This window comes from Nansenia antarctica (assembly GCF_963989245.1).
Source record: "Nansenia antarctica genome assembly, chromosome: 18".
Lineage (NCBI taxonomy): Eukaryota > Metazoa > Chordata > Actinopteri > Argentiniformes > Microstomatidae > Nansenia > Nansenia antarctica.
In genome coordinates, this window is record NC_137691.1 from 23,017,912 (window position 1) to 23,037,909 (window position 19,998).

At 43.4% G+C, this 19,998-nt stretch overlaps 1 protein-coding gene across 1 annotated transcript in view; it reads left to right on the forward strand.

Annotated features, from left to right (window-relative positions):
• Positions 1-15,746: 15,746 nt before the first annotated feature.
• LOC308173133 (caM kinase-like vesicle-associated protein) overlaps positions 15,747-19,998 on the forward strand; it is a gene marked incomplete at its 3' end in the record, with an annotated part of 5,423 nt that continues 1,171 nt past the window's right edge. Inside the window, exons 1-9 of the mRNA XM_080548104.1 lie at positions 15,747-15,850; positions 15,967-16,098; positions 17,016-17,090; positions 17,390-17,528; positions 17,782-17,902; positions 18,056-18,131; positions 18,325-18,461; positions 18,578-18,656; positions 18,846-18,933. Coding sequence (XP_080404230.1) covers positions 15,756-15,850; positions 15,967-16,098; positions 17,016-17,090; positions 17,390-17,528; positions 17,782-17,902; positions 18,056-18,131; positions 18,325-18,461; positions 18,578-18,656; positions 18,846-18,933 — 942 coding nt within the window. The 5' untranslated portion in view covers positions 15,747-15,755. The remainder of the gene's footprint in view (positions 15,851-15,966; positions 16,099-17,015; positions 17,091-17,389; positions 17,529-17,781; positions 17,903-18,055; positions 18,132-18,324; positions 18,462-18,577; positions 18,657-18,845; positions 18,934-19,998) is intronic.

Sequence of the window (19,998 nt, forward strand, 5' to 3'; positions counted from 1 at the left end):
AGCATCGTTTAGAGTATGATGATAAGCTAGAACAAAAATACAGAATTATAACTTATTAGCCTATTAATGGCCTATTAATGTGCAAACTGGTTCTACATCTGGAAGCTGATCTACTAACGGTGTGCAGAGAGGATTGTTGATCTTTCCAATGTAGAAGATAGCGGGCCTTATTTGAAGTATAGCCTAAAACAAGTATATCTCACAACTTCCCCTGTGTGTGAACTTCAATTAGTATTCGTTATTTGGGATCTTAGTAAATCAGGCCCTAAATGTTATTAGTTTGGCATGAACATTTGGACATTGAACATTTTCCCCTTTGTGTCTCCTCCTTTCACAATTTTAAATCCTTTCTTAATCCTTTCTCAATCACGGTGCCCGCCCATGATTGGACTGATGTTACGTCCATCATCATTAGCGCGCCTGTACCGGACCAATTGGCAACTCGTCCACCTTTAAAGAGCCCTCCTGTCCTCTGCTGTGTTTGATGTTTCGTTAATTTTTGTTTTGGCTCATAGTTAAACCTATACTCGATATACGCACAGGCCCAGAGGTGATAGGATAAGAATGAATTAACCCATAATTAGCAGACAATATTATATTAACAATATAAAATAATTAACTTAATACATTAGATTTAGTTATTAGATGAAATCATATTTTTTTTGTTCAGATCTGTCATTGTTACACTTACATTCAACATGGTTATTGGTCCTTTGCTCCATGTTTCTTTCGAACACATTCCACATTGCTAGAAGGGCGCAACAAAGAGCAACAGAAAGGACAAGTGAGGGTGCAGTCACACAAAAACCAGGAAACTAAAGGTTGCAATTAAGTTGATTTTTATTAATACAGCAACACAGGGAACAGAGAGGACTAACAGTGGCACCAAATAAAAGTAATCAAAATAATAACCCCTGATAATTTTAGGTACCACAAACACAGCAAAACAAACAGAATATTCGGTGGCGGTGTTGAAGAGAAGACTGCCGGACAGTACTGGTGACCAACATCTTTGATGTAGAGGTAGACAATCCCAACATCCAAGTTCGGGAGGTCTACGAACATGTACATGCCCCCGATACACAAAGGACAATGCACAATTTCGCCAAGTGGTTACTGGAGAGGTTGTGAGGGAACCCACCGTACCCATCAAACGCATTTACAACGCTGAGCGCGTAGGTCTACAGCGGGGCCGTCCGATCCAGGGTGGAGGTCGGGGGCGACCTCAAAGATTTCTGTCAGTTAGGTCTGTTATGGCCAGAGCCAGAGCTGCTGTAATCCCTCCCATCCCAGCTACCGTTGATGATGTAAGGATCGACGGTCCATGGGCTGAGACATGGGGCAGAGACCACTTCCTCCTGCACCAAGACAGTGAGTGGGGCATAGCAGTGTTTTCCACAGAGGACAACCTGAGACAGCTGCAACACTGCAGGACATTGTACACGGATGCTACATTCAAGTCGTGCCCACGCCCATACAACTAAGTCTTTACTATACTCGGGGACATTCATGGCTTCGTTGTCCCCCTTGTACATGTGGTCATGGAGCAACGTACAATTGGACACTACCGACAAGTGTTCCAGTGTGTCAAAACGTCAGTCAGGAGAATCACCCACCACCGTTGGCGTCCGCGTAAAGTAAACTATGACTTTGAGCAAGCGCTGAAAACTGCTCTTGAAACGGAGTTGTCACAAGCCAGAATCGGAGGATGCTACTTCCATTTCAACCAAGCCTTGTGGAAGAGGGTACAGGGACTTGGATTGGCTGGTCCATTCCGAAATGACCATCGACTGGCAGCAGTCATCCGCAAGGTGATGGCCTTAGGACACCTGCCTCTGCCTCTGGTCCAGTTGCTAGGCACCTCAAAAGTACAGTGGGTGGTGCTCACTCTAAACTGGGGTGCTAGACAGCAGGTATGTCCTACGTGTATGCAGATGTAAACCCAGGGTATCTCAACTAGTCATCTGTCCCTGTGTGCACAAATAAACATAAATGATTAACAAACAAAATACATTAAACAAGGTAATATAATAAATGGAAACTTACATAAATCATCTAAATGAACAAAACAAATAATACAAACAAAACCAAACAAGGCTCAACCCACCAGAGCCCTGCCACAGCTCAAAACAGGAGAGAGAGAACACTGAGGACACAGAACATTTATAGGCAAAGACCAGGTTGATTGTTGATCAGAAACAGGTGTGTGGAATGATGGGACTGGAACCAAGCAATTATCTGTGAACCTAGGAAAAATGACAACAACAGGGGGAGAAAAAAAAAAAAAAAAGGGACCGTGTTCCTGCCACTCCACAGAGAAGATCCCCTGACAGGCTGTGAAGAGTACAAGGAGGGAGCAAAGCTCTCTTCCCACCCTCAGCCATCACTGACACCCTCCTGTTCCTACTTCATAAATGTTTTTGGGAACCACGCCAACTTGTTTGGATAGGTATGAAGTCAACTGCCACCAATGGGCAATACTGTGAAATTGTTGATAAAAGAGTAGTCCACAACATCAGGAACACATGCTACCTGAAGAATAGGTTTCTCCACTCTCATATGGAGTAACTCTCCCATGTCACACTGTGATGGTGGTCATTGTAGTCTGTCTGGGATGGAGGATGTCAGTGTAGTCTCTTTCAGAAGGACAGTTTAGTCTCTCTGTGGTGGAGGGGATTCTTAATTTATTTATTTGTATTTAAAATAATTAGAGCAACCTGGTCTCACACGGCAGACGTCAGAATTCGACGTTTATGGACAAACGTCGAATTCTGACGTGAGATTGCATCCAAACGTCGAATTCCGACGTGACATTTGCATCCAAACGTCGAATTCCGACGTGACATTGGGGTAGCTCGTTCTGATAGCGCAGGGGTGCGCCTGTTATGTGCGCCTGTCGGGGCTTCTCTCGGGATTATTCCATTTTGAATTGCACTTGCATTAATTAGTTAGGCCACATTTAGGGTTAAGGTTAGGGTTAGGGTTAGGGTTAGGGTTAGGGTTAGGGTTAAGGTTAGGGTTAGGGTTAGGGTTAGGGTTAGGGTAACCATAGGGTTTCCAATTCAAAATGGAATAATCCCGAGAGAAGCCCCGACAGGCGCACATAACAGGCGCACCCCTGCGCTATCAGAACGAGCTACCCCAATGTCACGTCGGAATTCGACGTTTGGATGCAAATGTCACGTCGGAATTCGACGTTTGGATGCAATCTCACGTCAGAATTCGACGTTTGTCCATAAACGTCGAATTCTGACGTCTGCCGTGTGAGACCAGGCTGATAAGAGTTAGTAGATTTGTGACAGCCCCCCAGTGTGTCTGAATTGGAGTCCTAGTATACTGTACTTCCAAATGGTTTAGCATGGAATGGAATGGAATGGACTTTATTTGTCATTGCTACAGTACAGGTACCAAACAACGAAATTTAGGAGGGCTGGCTCCCCTGGTGTTTAGGAAAGGAAAAAGAAAACACATTTTAGAAAAAGCATAGATGCATAAAATCACAAGAAGGTAAGGAGCTGGTTTACATCAATAAAGGCTATGTACACAATCCACTGTACTATACTGCACAGATAGTCAACTAGGGTTGTCATATTGCACAAAAAGTATTTTTTCACATTATTTTAAAGTGTCACAGTTTGCAGGCTTGAAAATGTACATGTTTGTGCCTCAGCACTAGCTGCCATACAATCCGTCCGGACTGTCCTGGGCCCAGAACTTAGGCCTTTTCTGTGTTCAGGGCCTTGACGGCCCTGTGGTAGAAGCTGTTCTTCAGTCTGTTTGTCTTAGCGGCCGGGGTCCTGTACCACCTGTTCGAGGGCAGCTTGACAAAGTGTTCGTGCCCAGGGTGGGTCGGGTCCTTGGAGATCTTGGAGGCCCTCCTGAGACAGCGTGTTTTGTACAGCTCCTCCAGAGAGGGGAGGGGGGCGCCGGTGATCTTCTGTGCTGTTCTCACGACTCTCTGTAGCTCGTTTCTCTCCGCTGTTGTGCAGCTGTGGAACCAGTTGGAGATGCCGAAGGTGAGGATGCTCTCCACTGCGCCGTGGTAGAAGGCCACCAGTATCTCCTGCTTGTTGTGTTGTTTCCTGAGGCATCTCAGGGTGTATAGCCGCTGTTGTGCCCTCTTGATGGTGCCTTTAGTGTTGTCCTTCCAGGCCAGGTCATCCCGCATGTTGTGTCCCAGGAATCGGAGGGTTGAGACTATCTCCACGCTCTCTCCGTCGATGAGCAGGGGCTGGATCTCGGACTTTTTCCTCCTGAAGTCTACGATGAATTCCTGGGTCTTTGACTTGTTTAGCAGCAGGTTGTTAACCTTGCACAGCTTGCTCAATTGCTCTACCTCATCCCTGTACGCCGCCTCGTCCCCCCCCGAGATACATCCCACCACGGTGGTGTCGTCTGCAAACTTTACGATGTAGTTGCTGGGGTGGATGGGGGTGAAGTCGTGGGTGTAGAGGTTGTAGAGGATGGGGATTAGCACGCAGCCCTGGGGTGACCCAGTGCTGAGGCTGAGGGCTGTGGAGGTGTGGGGGCCCACCCGCACCCTCTGGGGGCGGTCGGTCAGGAAGTCCTTGATCCACGCACATATAGAGTGTGATAGACCCAGGTCTAGTAGTTTGGTCACTAGCCTGTCTGGAAGGATGGTGTTAAAGGCGGAGCTGAAGTCCACGAAGAGCAGTCTCGCGTAGCTGTTTCCCCTCTCCAGGTGGGGTAGAGTGGCGTGGAGAGTCGTCGCTATGGCGTCCTCTGTGGACCTGTGGGCTCTGTAGGCGAACTGGTGTGGATCCAGGTTGGGCGGGAGGCGTGTGAGTATGTGGGCCCGGACTAGTTTCTCGAAGCAGGGGGGTCAGGTTCAGTACTAGATTTGGGCCGAGGTCCAATAGTGTCCTACCTACAAAAGGTTTTGTACATATAATCATTTTGTTCATATAATAATGTTGTACACATAATAATTTTGTTCCTATTTATAATAGTTCCTGCAATTTCCTGTAAATGACTTTAACAATTAGTAATCCACAGTATGATTATGTATTTGTGTATGTTGTTTTTTAAATAATAAAATGAGACAATACTATGACATTCATTGTGTTCTTCATATTTCCAAGACATCTTAAGACCCATGTCAAACTCTCATGCAGTACCACATAACGACACCGGGGGTCGCACGTCAAACTCTCATGCAGTACCACATAACGACACCTGGGGTCGCTTGACACAACGGCAGGCGGGGAACATAGGACCCTTTTTCGGAAGCGGGGAACATAGGACCCTTTTTCGGAAGCGGGGAACATAGGACCCTTTTTCGGAAGCGGGGAACATAGAACCCTTTTTTTTTTTTTGCTGAGAAATCGGGGAACATAGGACCCGGGGAACATAGGACCCGGGGAACATAGGGATGACCCCCGCAAATCTATCAGCATTAGTCAAATACATGTTCACATCCAGTCATCCGCTCACTGCTCTCCATCAAAAATGGCACATCCATCAATAATATTACATAATAACAACTGCTCTGATTATATTGCTTAGATTGTTTAATACATCAACGGGAGGACAAGCGAGATGAACTCTGAGCGAGTATCATGCTTCCTCCATTGAACGGAAAGTCCTATCTATTCCATTCAAAGTGTTTTAGCCTTCCCCCTTTCCACTGGTAATAAGGAATTGGCAAGAATAGATCGATATAAATAGATCAACATAATGCAGCACTATCATGCACAGATCAGCCTTAAAACATGTAAAGTTACATATATCGGAGCGATGTATTTCTACGGAAAGGCTGACTGACGCGGGGCTCATACAATCTCCGCGTATGTGTGAAAGAGGCTTAAATGTTGAAATAACAGTTAATTGATAAAATGACATAAGGGATGGAAAGGGGTTTTAGAAGGGGGATGACGAAGCGCGCTGGACTGAGGAACAGCATAGGCACAGGACATAGCATAGTCGTAGCCTCGGGGAGTTAAAGGGAAGCCTTGTCTGCCTCTTAGACATGACTACATCGTAATGATTACAAAGATGCCACTTGAAATGCATGAAATCCAAGTTTATTACATATTCACCTCGTATTTGACTGACTGTCAGTCACGAATGGTCCCAGTATTGTGGATTCAGTTGGGTTGTAATTGTGCTTGCTGCAGAGCACGATGTTATTGCTGATATTTTTGTTTTAATCCTGTTCTTTTACCAACCGTTAAGACAACAATAAAGTAAACTAGTTACTTTAGCTAGCTAAAGATATTGCCCCCCCAAATTATGTTACGATGTTTCTCCGCATTTAAGGTATATAAGCAACGCAGGGTGCGCTCGTAAATTCGCTCTGAGAGCGCCGGAGCGCACACTGGGTTCAACGTCATAAAGGGACCAGGTAATTTGATTGGACAAGAGGCATTCCATGAGTGCTGATCAGATTTCCAGGGTGAATTTACGAACGCAGCTAGCGAACAGAAGACGAAAAAACCGTCAGATCAGATATATAAACAGGTTATTTGGATAAACTGGACGCATTTTGGGAATATATATGGTTACTTTCTCGCCTGAAAACATATTAAAACTTCATAAAATGACATGTTAACACTTGTATTGCCAAAATTACAGCTTTTAGCCAATGGAGTTTAAAATGGACGATTTAAATTGCCCGCTGCTAGCCGGTGCGAAATGCATTCTGGGAAAAGGGCGGTGAAGGCTGCGCTTTTTTCCCATGGGTTGTATGTAAAAAGACGGTGAAAAGGCGCTGAAGGCGGCGCTTTTTTCTAAAAAAAGACGTCAAGTGTGAACGCCCCCTAAGAAAAGCGGAAACATGTAAATGATCGCTCTGGCCTTACGAGTCAGAGTGAAACATGTCCCCAAGTGGGATCCCTTCTTCTGTACATCACTAGCAGCTCTGAGTTCCAACCCCCCCCCCTCAGTTACCCAGACCCTCACCATTATCAGGCCAGCCTTCCCTGGCTTCCTGGCCATGCATTATTCCCTGTGATGTACCAATACGGAAACAGGGGGTTTAGAGGTAATTAGCTAGGTGTTCAAGAGTCATTAATGGAAGAACAGCGTGCGTCTTCCCAGCATGGGCTCCAAACTGGATGCCTGCCTCAGGCTCACCACCACCCCTCTATTGACTGCCAATAAAAGGTGAAAGACAGAAGAAAGGATATTCGGGATGTGAGAAAGTTGTGCAAGCCAACAGATGGGGGGTCACATAAGCTTGCCATCACTGTACAGAACAATCTCAGTAATGCCAGGGTGTTTGTTTTTTTGCAGCACATGAATACAGAATACTGCTTCATGTGGAAAAGTAGGCTTTTTTGCTGTGGTATCAGTGACATATTTCTTACTGTTTCGAACTATATTAGATCTGTCCAGACATCCAATGAACACTTGGCTATTCTGGCCTTCAAAATGACAGAAAAACCTTTGCACAGGCTTACCGTACTCTAGTGAGATCCATCTGGAGGGGGGAAAACATAGAGACCAAAATGTATGCACCAGCAGCTTATGGGAATGCTGCAAACCTGCTGGCGCTGCTCTTTTATTATCGCAGAACTTGAATATGCAATATGAAGGCTGAGATCAATGAGCTCTTAGCTGACAGAGGATTACAAACACAAAGGTACCCTGCGCTGCTACAGCTGCTGCCTGTTTGCCAAGGAATTGCCACAGCGTGAGAAGTTCATGGTAATGCTAATACCTGTACACTCCAATCAGGGAGACAAACATTTTGGATAGCATTAGAGGTGGTCATGATGCCTATGGAGTAAGACGTCAACACACTTGAAACCACTGTAACATCTACAGATTAGAGAGATGATATACATCACATATACAGTATACATACAAATACACAGTGTTTACTGTAAAAACAAAGAAAAGCTTAAGGCAGAGATCACTGGTGGCAACTGCAATATAGATATGTCTGGCACTATTGTAGACCCTACATGGTAGGACTGTGATGTTTGAGGATGTCAGGGTTTTTACTAGGGCACTAATTATGACGGCTTGAGAGGCAGCTGACTCCCATCATCACTGGGATTCCTAATCCTGAGAAGAGATGATCCAATTCATTGGAGTGAGGAGAAGGATGTCATGTGTCACAGACATATACAGTACACTCACCGAACGCTTTATCAGGAACACTAATACTATACTAATACTGGGTAGGGCCTCCCTTTGCTCTCAAAACAGCCTCAATTCGTTGTGGCATTGATTCCACAAGATGTTGGAAATATTCCTTTGAGATTCTGGTCCATGATGACATGATTGCATCACACAATTTCTCAGCTGCACTTTGAAGCTGTGAATCTCCCGTTCTACCACATCTCAAAGGTGTTCTATTGGATTCAGATCCGGTGACTAGGAAGGCCTCTGAAGAATACTGAACTCATTGTCATGTTCATGAAACCAGTTTGAGATGACTTTTGCTTTGTGACATGGTGCATTATTATGTTGGAAGTAGCCATTAGAAGATGGGTACATTGTGGCCATGAAGGGATGCACATGGTCAGTAACAATACTCAAACAGGCTGTGGCATTCAAGAGATGATTGATTGGTATTAACATGTGTGCCAAGAAAACATTCCTCACACCATTACACCACCTCCACCAGCTTGGACTGTTGACAGGTGTAGAGGTGTTCCTAATAAAGTGTTCAGTGAGTGTATATTTGATGTATACATTAGGCTTTTTAGCCTCCCCCCTCTCCCCCCTGGCTAAAGTTGAACAGTGCAAGCAGAGGACACAGTACATTTGCGTCCCCTGTCAGAATGTTCAGTCAGTTCAGCATAGTTGAGACTAATATCGCTCCCTTTATGGAGATGCATGTAGTAACTAACACTGATCGTGCAGGGGCATGGAATGAGGGAAATCATAGATATTTTTAAAAATATACAAATAGCCCATGCTTGTCAGTTAGTAGTGAGTTGCAGGACGTAAAGATGATTAGATCAGCTCCACAGTGTGTGTATATCAGCTCCACAGTGTGTGTGCATCTCTGGGGACCAGATCTTGGAGTAATGAGTCCCGCTGTGGCGCGCACTACACTTGTCCTCTCTTCCTCCTCCTCCTCCTCCTCCTCCTCCTCCTCCTCCTCCTCCTCCTCCTCCTCCTCCTCTGTGTCTTCATCCCAGGCTTTTTCTCTGCTCGTGCCGATGATTGTCTCATGACTGGAAACAGAAACTATGCGCTCTTCTTCTGCTCTCTCACTGCACAGAGTTCATTATCTCCCACTCCTAGCTCATTACTACGTGTCTACGGAGCGTCTGGAGATATTGCCTGCTCCAAATGCAGCCCTGGCTGGTGGATAGATACAGCAGTGTTGAAATGCCACCAGACACAGGCAATTTAATCAGTGCATTGAACGCTCTTGTGATGAACAGCGGAAAAAGCACACTCCTCTCCCAGAGAGTTTTGTTGGTAGTTAATGGCTCTGATTTTGGTGGGTTTATTAGATAAATATATTTTCTCTTGCAGTAATTCCAGCTCTGAAAGGAAGCTTCAGTCTGCTGTCTGCTCTAAAGGATGCTTCAGTCTGCTGTCTGCTCTAAAGGATGCTTCAGTCTGCTGTCTGCTCTAAAGGATGCTTCAGTCTGCTGTCTGCTCTAAAGTGCTATTCTGGGAAATGGGCTCCTCTGGAAAAATGCAATGTGTTGTATGGTTGAGTGGAAAGAACAGGCTTTAGCTCAACCGGCTTTAGCTCAGTTTAAGATGTTGATGTGGCAATAATGCACTTTGTTAATTTGCTTGTTTATCTGAAATAGCTGAGGATCCTCCATGTCACCATTAAGAGTGTTACCCTTTCAGGGCCCGTATTCAGAGCTTTAGAGACCATTTAACATTTGCTTAATGTTTAGTGAATCTATGCATCTTCTACCAGAACGTGTTAATGCTCAGGTCACACACACACTGGAGATGTCCTCCCCTTTCTGCACTGTACCTTAATCAATACAATCCCCTGGTTGTTTGTCAGTCCCACTATAACCTTTAACTGCTATCTAGTCGTGAGAAGGTACACACACGTTTCTGTTTACACAGATTTCACACACAGGTTTCCTTTTGAATATTGAGTGTTCTGTAGTGTGATGAAGAGAGTGGACTGTACAGACCTAATCTGATGTTTTACCTAGTACAATTATTCACCTAGAGCTTTGTATTTCTATTGTTCGTTTTATTTATCCTTCATTGGCAAGGCATTGCAAGTTTATTTGTATAGCACATTTCATACAACAGGGTAGTGTTGTGTAGAATCTGCTGAAAGAACCAAATTAGCAAGAGATTAACGAGATTAATTAATCTAGTGAAATACCTGAAATAGTGTTGAAAACAATGCATCTTTTCTACTATTATTGATACTTCTACAGCTACCCCTAATGAGTTCTAGTACTTTGAAAAGGATTTGCATTTACAATATAACAAACTGCAGCATTGGTACGGCTCATTTACAATATAACAAACTGCAGCATTGGTACGGCTCATTTACAATATAACAAACTGCAGCATTGGTACGGCTCATTTACAATATAACAAACTGCAGCATTGGTACGGCTCATTTACAATATAACAAACTGCAGCATTGGTACGGCTCATTTACAATATAACAAACTGCAGCATTGGTACGGCTCATTTACAATATAACAAACTGCAGCATTGGTACGGCTCATTTACAATATAACAAACTGCAGCATTGGTACGGCTCATTTACAATATAACAAACTGCAGCATTGGTACGGCTCATTTACAATATAACAAACTGCAGCATTGGTACGGCTCATTTACAATATAACAAACTGCAGCATTGGTACGGCTCATTTACAATATAACAAACTGCAGCATTGGTACGGCTCATTTACAATATAACAAACTGCAGCATTGGTATGGCTCATTTACAATATAACAAACTGCAGCATTGGTACGGCTCATTTACAATATAACAAACTGCAGCATTGGTACGGCTCATTTACAATATAACAAACTGCAGCATTGGTACGGCTCATTTACAATATAACAAACTGCAGCATTGGTACGGCTCATTTACAATATAACAAACTGCAGCATTGGTACGGCTCATTTACAATATAACAAACTGCAGCATTGGTACGGCTCATTTACACATGCTACAGTAAATGCCTCATTTCCACTTTCTCCTAAAGTACTTTTTCCTTTTTTCATTGTTTCATAATGTATTCATGATTCTTCCAGCAGGACGCAATCTATTTTTCCTCTACAACAGAGTCTAACCTTGCATCAATCTTTCACTACAGGGAAGAGCTAACTCTTTTTTAGTTTCTTCTCATAATAGGGACTTGACTGATAGCTCTACAGAGATGGCACCTGAGTCAAACTCACTGTACTCCTCCCACCAGTGGCGGCTGGTGATAAACATTTTGGGTGGGGCACAGGTTATGGGGGCATGCTCCACGGGGAAGAATATCAACTTTAAAATCTGGATTTACAGTCGATTTTAGCATGAGAATATATATATATATATAACTTAATTATTTTTATATATAACTTATTAAAGGGCAAACTGCAAACACAACAAAAGTATAATGCACAACAACTGACAAATCAACTGGAATAGTCTTTGTTAGCAGAGTAGACCTAATGTTAACAGAATGGACTTATACCCTTTGTCTATCTGTGCAGCGGTAAGGTGAATAATTCTAGCAGTACTGTCCAGACAGTTGTCTTGTTTAGCCATTCAACTAGGCATTATTTATTCAATGGAGAAAGACATGGAACACAATGCAATTGTGATAATAAATGTGTTCTTTGTTACTTCTTTAATTAAATTAAAGTGTACCTTTATATTATCATACAATATTTCCTTGAACATGTAAACTCTATAATCATACAGTTGTCTTTCTATTAGTTGTCTCTGTCATACTGAACTGTTTGTTATCATCCTGAACTATCTCTGTTGCTCACCTCACCTCAGTTCTGTCTCTGTTGCTCTCCTCTCCTGTTGTCTGTCTCTCTGTTGCTCTCCTCTCCTGTTGTCTGTCTCTCTGTTGCTCTCCTCTCCTGTTGTCTGTCTCTCTGTTGCTCTCCTCTCCTGTTGTCTGTCTCTCTGTTGCTCTCCTCTCCTGTTGTCTGTCTCTCTGTTGCTCTCCTCTCCTGTTGTCTGTCCGAATATCGGTTGTTAAGTCACAACGTGTTTCCGGGTCCAAAGTTGTCTGAGGCGCTGTCTTCGAAATGCCGCAATAATAATAATTATTAGTTATATTTATATAGCGCTTTTCCGAGGCTCAAATACCCTGACAATATGGGGGAAACGGGAAAGTGCTGTGTCCCTTGTTGTATGAATAGATCCGAGTCTAAAAAACGATTAAACTGTCATTCTACCGCTGTAGTACACTGGTATTCTGGTGCGGAGAATTTCTGGTTTGGAGACGGAAATTGCAAAACGTCACGTTTGACGTCAGACTTAACAACCGGATATTCAGGGCTCTCAAGTCTCACGCATTTTTTTTTTTTACTACCTATTCTGTTCCCACTGCGCGTAACCAGGGCGCAACTTCAACAGATAGCGAACACACACTGACACATCAATGAATCCTCAGACGCTGGAGTAAAGTTTAGTTCTTTACTAAATCTTCGGAAACATGAGTGGTCGTTTGGTTATTTTGTAAAACTGTAAATAAACATAAGAGTACAATTACTGTAATGCTCAAAACTATACTGTTACACTTTCAACATCAACAGTATGTAGCCAACATATAATATCAATATAGCAATACAAATACAGCTCCAAAATATGTATACTTAAATAATATAAGCTATGTATTTATAAACATATACATTATACATTGTAGTTAAGCAAGAAAATAAAAGACAAACTTACAAGCAAAGTCTTTTCCAGGGCAAGAATGTAAACAATGAGATTCTCCGGAGCTCTTTCTCTCAGCTAGCTGCTGCTACGAGTTACTATCACGTCTGAACAGTGTGTTCACGTCATGTGACTAAACAAAACCGATATCCAATGAATAAAGGCAGTAACGAATGTAATGTCATAAAATGTCCACTAGATGTCTCCAAAATGAAAACCTAAGAAACCATGACACTACCCCTAGTGGTAGTGGCCCTAGGCTGCAGCCTAGGTAAGCCTATAATCTGCGCATGCTCGGGGCGCACTTTTCTGGAAATAGGAGACAGCCAATTGAAGCGCTGCTACAGCTCACGTGTAAGCCAAAAGTATTTGGCCTCTCATAGCCTGCCATTCGGCCGGCGTAGTATTTTCACAGTGAATTTTCCACACACACAGATAAAATGTTTATTGTATTGGAGGATTTTTAATGAATGCTGATAGGCGCCGACAGAATATCAGCCGCATTTTGTGAATAAACAATGTTTTTTTTTTTAAAAGTCGCAACTAGGAAGTGAAGGTGGGGGCGGCGCCCTAGCGCCCTCTATTGGCCAGCCGCCACTGCCTCCCACTGCGTAGATTATGCTGCTGCTGCCAAGTCAACAGGATTGTTCAGCTGACACCCAGCCAGAGGATATGTCTACTATTTAATGTATTTAGGAAAATATGTTTGGTTTCAAATGAGAAATACTGTATCTACTGCTGTTGATTTAGGGCCAATCTACTGTAACAAAATACCAAGTACTGTTTCATGTTGCTCAGTGACATTTATGGACACTTACATCCCACAAAAATCATTAACACGATATTATTTATTATTATTTAACTACTGTATACTATTGTCCTTTTACTCGATTTTAACACCTGGTTAACAGCACAAACATATGACAGTCAATCATACTGTATGCCTGAGTTTTGCGGTGGACATCTATTTGTTACAGTGAGATATTTGACAGCTCTTCTTTAATTAATTACACATTTTCCCCCTGCATTCCTACACTGTTGCATTACCTTTCTTTAACAGAGATACTGTATAGGAAGAAGACAAAGGTTGCAGTTGCAAAGGTATAGTAAGGCTGACTCACCACTGAGTGAAAAGCAACCTGCAGACTGCTAGAGTGTTCATTCTTTGTGCAGGAGAGGTGAGCAAATATGAATGTATACAGCGATGTTCAAGGTCTCGTGGAACATCTTTATACTATTGAGTCCAAAGTGCTCCTTGAAGACACTGCCAGTAGTGCCAATTACAAAGATTTTAGCAAATGATGATTGCAAGCACGGATTGTTCCTGTTTTTGAATGTGTGCATCAGTGTTTTTTTCTGCATGGATTTTGCGGTCAAGCACCATCATTGAGCCTCTTGATCGGTTCTGTTATTGTTGACAATTATACAGTCTCTCTTCTAGGCTGGATCCCTTCAACATAATGCTGGTCTTACATAACACACACTTATTTGTAGCTAGATTGACAACTACAGTACTGCTGTTAGGTGAGGGGAGAGGATTGGCCAATGGACAGCGGTACAGTATGTCATGTGTACCGTGAAAAGGTCATGGTTCTTTGATTCAGTTTTTGTTGTTGTGAGGTGGGGCTTTGTGCATACATTTACATTTACATTTTTGGCATTTAGCAGACGCCTTATTCCAAAGTGACTTACAATCAATACATTTGAATACTAAGCATGTGAATCAGCAATCCACCATTCGTTGCAGGAAGAGTAATCTAGCTCGGGCCCGGGGCCACTGATAGAAGGAAAAACCTTCTCCCTATCGCCTTCTACTAAAACTTTTTTTTTACTGGAGAAACTGAGAAACAGTACAAGGGGGGCAATAGAAGTTCATAGGGACACAGTAGAGGGGAAAGCGGGTGTCTTTAGGAGACGTAGTGGTGAGGGTCAGAAGATGTCTCAGGAGGAGCAGTTAAGATGTAACCTGAAGAGATGGGTCTTCAGTCTTTGACGGAAGATGGGTAGTGACTCTGCCGTTCTGACGGCCGTGGGGAGCTCATTCCACCAGCGAGGAGCCAGTGTTGTGAAGAGACGTGATCGGGCAGCCCGACTGCTGTGTAGAGGAGGTGGGGCCAGTCGGCCAGCCGAGGTGGAGGAGCGGAGTGAGCGGGCAGGGGTTTGGGAGGTTACCATTTCCTTCAGGTAGGCAGGGGCTGTCCCTTTAGCTGGCTGGTATGCAAGCACCAGGGTCTTGAATCTGATGCGAGCTGCTATCGGGAGCCAGTGCAGGGTGCGAAGGAGAGTGGTGACATGCGAGTATTTGGGGAGGTTGAATACCAGCCGGGCAGCAGCATTCTGGATGAGCTGCAGAGGTCTCATGGCTGAAGCGGGGAGCCCAGCCAGGAGTACATTGCAGTAATCCAGGCGGGAGATGACCAGTGCCTGGGTCAAGAGTTGCGCTGCCTCTCTGGTAAGGAATGGTCGTATCCTTCTGATGTTGTAGAGGAAGAATCTGCAGGTGCGAGCCGTTGCTGAAATGTTCTCCGCACAGGATAGTCGGTTATCCAGGATCACTCCAAGGTTCTTGGCTGTCAGGGAGGGGGTTACAGTAGAGTTCTCCACTGTGATGGAGAAGTCTTGGAGAGGGCAGGCTTTCCCGGGGATGAAGAGGAGCTCGGTCTTGTTAAGATTGAGCTTGAGATGGTGGTCAGCCATCCAAGTTGAAATGTCAGCGAGACATGCTGAGATACGGGTTGCCACGTGTACATCAGACGGGGGGAAGGACAGGAAGAGTTGAGTGTCGTCTGCGTAGCTGTGGTAGGAGAGCCCATGTGAAGAGATTACCGAGCCATACGGTCATAACCATCTATTAACCAACCATTATTATAGCATCAGTGTACTCTGTGTTGGTGACAAGTTGTGTTGTGATGTGACTTGCCTCTCCAGGGCAGGAGCAGCCATGCCGTTTGGCTGTTTGACACTCGGGGAGAAGAAGGATTACAACAATCCCTCAGAGGTCACAGACAAATATGACCTCGGACAGATTGTCAAATCGTAAGTACTGTACTGTCCCATAATACTCATTTATTTGAAAGAACCAAAATACACCATTCAGCATAGATATATCCCTTTGTGCTTTTGTTTACTTTGCTGTTTGCTGTTTTGTTTAGGGAGGAATTCTGTGAGATATTCAGAGCGAAGGATAAGAACACGTTGAAGATGTACACCTGTAAAAAGTTCCTTAAGAAGGACGGGAGAAAAGTTAGGAAGGCTGCCAAGAATGAGATCCTGATCTTGAAGATGTGAGTCAAGTTCAGTTTGGTTTATGGATTATTAAAGGCACACTTTCTCAGTCTCCTGTGGCAATGAAACACCGTATAAACACGTCAACAGTACTTACAGTACTATAAACACACAAACAAATAGTTGTTTAATTTACACCAATACAGTAAGCGCACTTGTTCCTCTTCTTTGGTTTTGCTGGTGAGTACCAAGACACTGTCCTAATGTGTTGAGGTGAAATGTTTTTACTGAGAGTTGAACTTATGGATTGTGCCTGCCTTCTTTTCTGCATATGCCATAGGAAAGCATAACACAGTGTATATCATAGTGTCACAATTACGATATGAAACAGAATAGCATTTGACAGCATAGTCAAAGAAAAAACAAACAAACTTGGATGTAATAGATTTATGGGCTATGTCTCTTTAGCAATTTGGTCACATCTTTGCATGTAGAATGATCTGGAATGAAAGAGCAACAGACCCCTCAGTAATTGAAAAAGAGATATCAAAATGTAATTAAAACACTTCAGGGAATAAGTGAATTGAAACGTTAATGAACTTGAATAGATTGAATTGAGTAATTGCCAATCATCAGTTCATGATGATTCCTGGAAAGACCAAATTGACTGTGTTATGATCTTATGTCAGGGAATTACTTCACCAGTAAGACCAATACCTCAATCTGGTTGAATTAATTAATGTCAATATTCAAAAAAAATTGTCAACTCCCTTACAATACCTAGTAGTAGTCCAACTCTGTTGACTTTTTGCGTGAAGAGAAACGAGACCACACACATCGATATGATATGAATTAAACAGATAGGAAAGTATGCAAATGTGATCATTAGTGAATAACTCTGCTTCCTCCTCCTACTCCTCCTCCTACCCCTCACTCTCTTTCTCTGTTCCCCTCTCTCCTCTTTCTCCCTTCACAGGGTGAAACATCATAACATCCTCCAGCTGGTTGATGTCTTTGAAACTAGGAAGGAGTACTTCCTCTTCCTGGAGCTGTGAGTGTTATTGGAGCCAATTGACTGGGTTATATGTTTCTATTTGCACTAGTAACTACCTTACTCAATGTGGTCACCTACTGTACCAGTCATTAAACTAGTTTATGGAGCATACAAAATGATGAATGTGGCACCCCTATTTGAAGCCTCTATGTTACATATTTTGTGAAAGAATCTCATCCATTTAAAACATGAACCCATTTGACTTATTGAGAATAGTGCAATTTTAGGAAGAGCTCAATGATTTGCCTAAAGTTATGAATGACATGACAGTCATTTTCTGTGGATATTCTCTACAGAGCTACAGGCAGAGAAGTCTTCGACTGGATCTTAGATCAAGGCTACTACTCGGAGAGGGACACCAGCAATGTTGTGAGACAGGTGTTGGAAGCTGTAGCCTATTTGCACTCCCTGAGAATCGTCCACAGGAACCTGAAGGTACACTATACACTGCTCCCATCTAGTGGTAGGTGTTGGTATTACCACTGGTCACTTGAACATTTAGGGAGGGTGCCAACCACAGGCATTGTATCACATTCTGAGAGGAGTGAAAAGAAAACATGAACCCTAATCCTAACCCTAAAACAACTTAAGACTAGCATCCAGGCTATCCTTCAGCCTGTTAATACAATGTGTTGTAATATCTCAAATGTAAAGTCATGTATATGGGGACAATGTGTGTGTGTTTTAGCTGGAAAATTTGGTGTACTTTAACCGCTTGAAGCACTCCAAAATTGTGATCAGTGACTTCCATCTGGCCAAGCTGGAGAATGGACTCATCAAGGACCCCTGTGGAACCCCAGAGTACCTCGGTAAGGGGGGGTGGATCAGATGGGCGTGGCCAACTTTAGCTGGACACCATGTGGCCGCCACTTACGTCTCCATTCATGAGGAGTATTTACTATAGATTCTGCTTCTAGTGGCTTAGTGAAGTCATCCCTGGGTGCCTGTGTTTGTTCCCTCAGCTCCTGAGGTGGTTGGGAGGCAGAGGTATGGAAGACCAGTGGACTGCTGGGCCATTGGGGTAATCATGTATATTCTGTGAGTGTGCCTCTATCACCTCAATTCTGACAGTACTACACTTTATATAACCGTAATTCAGGCAATATACAACCATAATAATAATTATAATAATAATAATAATAATAACAATAATGTCATCCTCATCTCTCAGAGGACTGTTAACATTGACAGATGAAAAGGGCTATGATTGTCTTCTTTTCCCTCTCTCCAGTCTGTCTGGGAACCCTCCTTTCTACGATGAAACTGATGAGGAGGATTACGACAATCATGACAAGAACCTTTTCCGCAAGATTTTGTCAGGAGACTACGAGTTTGACTCACCATACTGGGATGATATCTCTGACTCAGGTATAAAACTGTCATTCAAGATGAAGTGCTGAAGTAAACAGGTTGAGCCATTGAGCTTGTTCGGGCATGTGTATCTCCTGTGTAATATTTTCGTTATTATTATATTTGTTGCACAGCAAAAAGCCTGGTAGCATCTCTGATGGAGGTGGACCAGGATCAACGACTGACAGCACAGGAGGCCATCAACCATGAATGGTGCTGAATGATATACTATGATATATGAGTTTATGACTTACTGTATGTATTTGAAATGTCGCCATTCATTAAGGATAATTTGAAGATGCCATATTTTTATTTCACTCGACTGATACAAAAAATATTAATAATAATAATCTTAGTAGTATGAATCGGCCTATGTTGTTTGGTTGGTTTTCCTTTTTTCAGGATTTCTGGGAATGCTGCCTCAGATAAGAACATCAAGGATGGAGTCTGTGCACAAATAGAGAAGAACTTTGCCAAAGCCAAGTGGAAGGTATTCTTTCTCTCTGTCAACAAATGTGTACTGTACGTGCTGTTCATCCACTGTTTCAGATAATGGTGTTTCACTCAGCCATTTCATAGTATCTAGCCTGTATAAATCAGGGGGTGTAAGAGAGTGGGGGAGAAGGGGAGTGATTGGGTTAGAGAGAAGAAGAGAAGGAACCTTGGAGAAAGAGAGACACAGAGAGAGAAAAATACAAAGAGAGGAAGAGAAAGAGAGAGAGATAGAATGAGAGAGATACCTCTCCTCTCTGTCTCTCTGGTTTCACCTGCATGCCTGCCTGTCAGAGCTGCTCCTCACCGGAGACACCTCTCAAACTCCCTTCAGCAAGCCTGCAGCGCTCTGGCCTGTCTCTCTGTCTCCACCTTTTACAACTGAAATCTTCAGTGCTTGTCCGCTTTGCAGTTGTTAATGTATTATTGATGCTCATCAGGCATTGGACAATGGTAAAAAGGTGGTTTAGTTTAGTTTTAGGAGGGAAGGGCGAGGTCACAGAGGAGAAGGAAGCATCAGGGGACCGCTAGATCAGACTGTCGGACTCACTGTGTTACTCTGCGATTACTCAGCTCTACTACTGTAGGCTGGGCTGAACCTGAGTTCTGAACCTACGGTTCGCCAGTGACGAGTAAAATATCACAGTTAGACTATGAAGTCATGGATCCAACTTATAAGAGAGACATGAAGTTACTTCAAAGGAATGAAAGGATGGAAGAATGGATCTCATAATGTGAGGTGTGTTAACATTCACCCCAGTGATAGGGCTTTCACACCGCCAAGGAACCGCTCCCGCTCCCCTTCCCGTTCTGAAACCGAACCTTGGTGCTGTCTGGCCAACCAGCCCGCGTTCATACCAGTGTAACCGGAACCATCCGCATCATCAATGCTGGGGCGGGATAAACAAAAATGTCACAACTAGATGGCAGCTACTTAACTGAAAAATTAAGATAATATGTTCCACTACAGTATCTGAAATAAACGCTATTTTCTATTAAACAAAACAAAAGACACTTTCTACACACGTTCTCTTACTAACCAGCTGCTCCGTTACTGGAACAG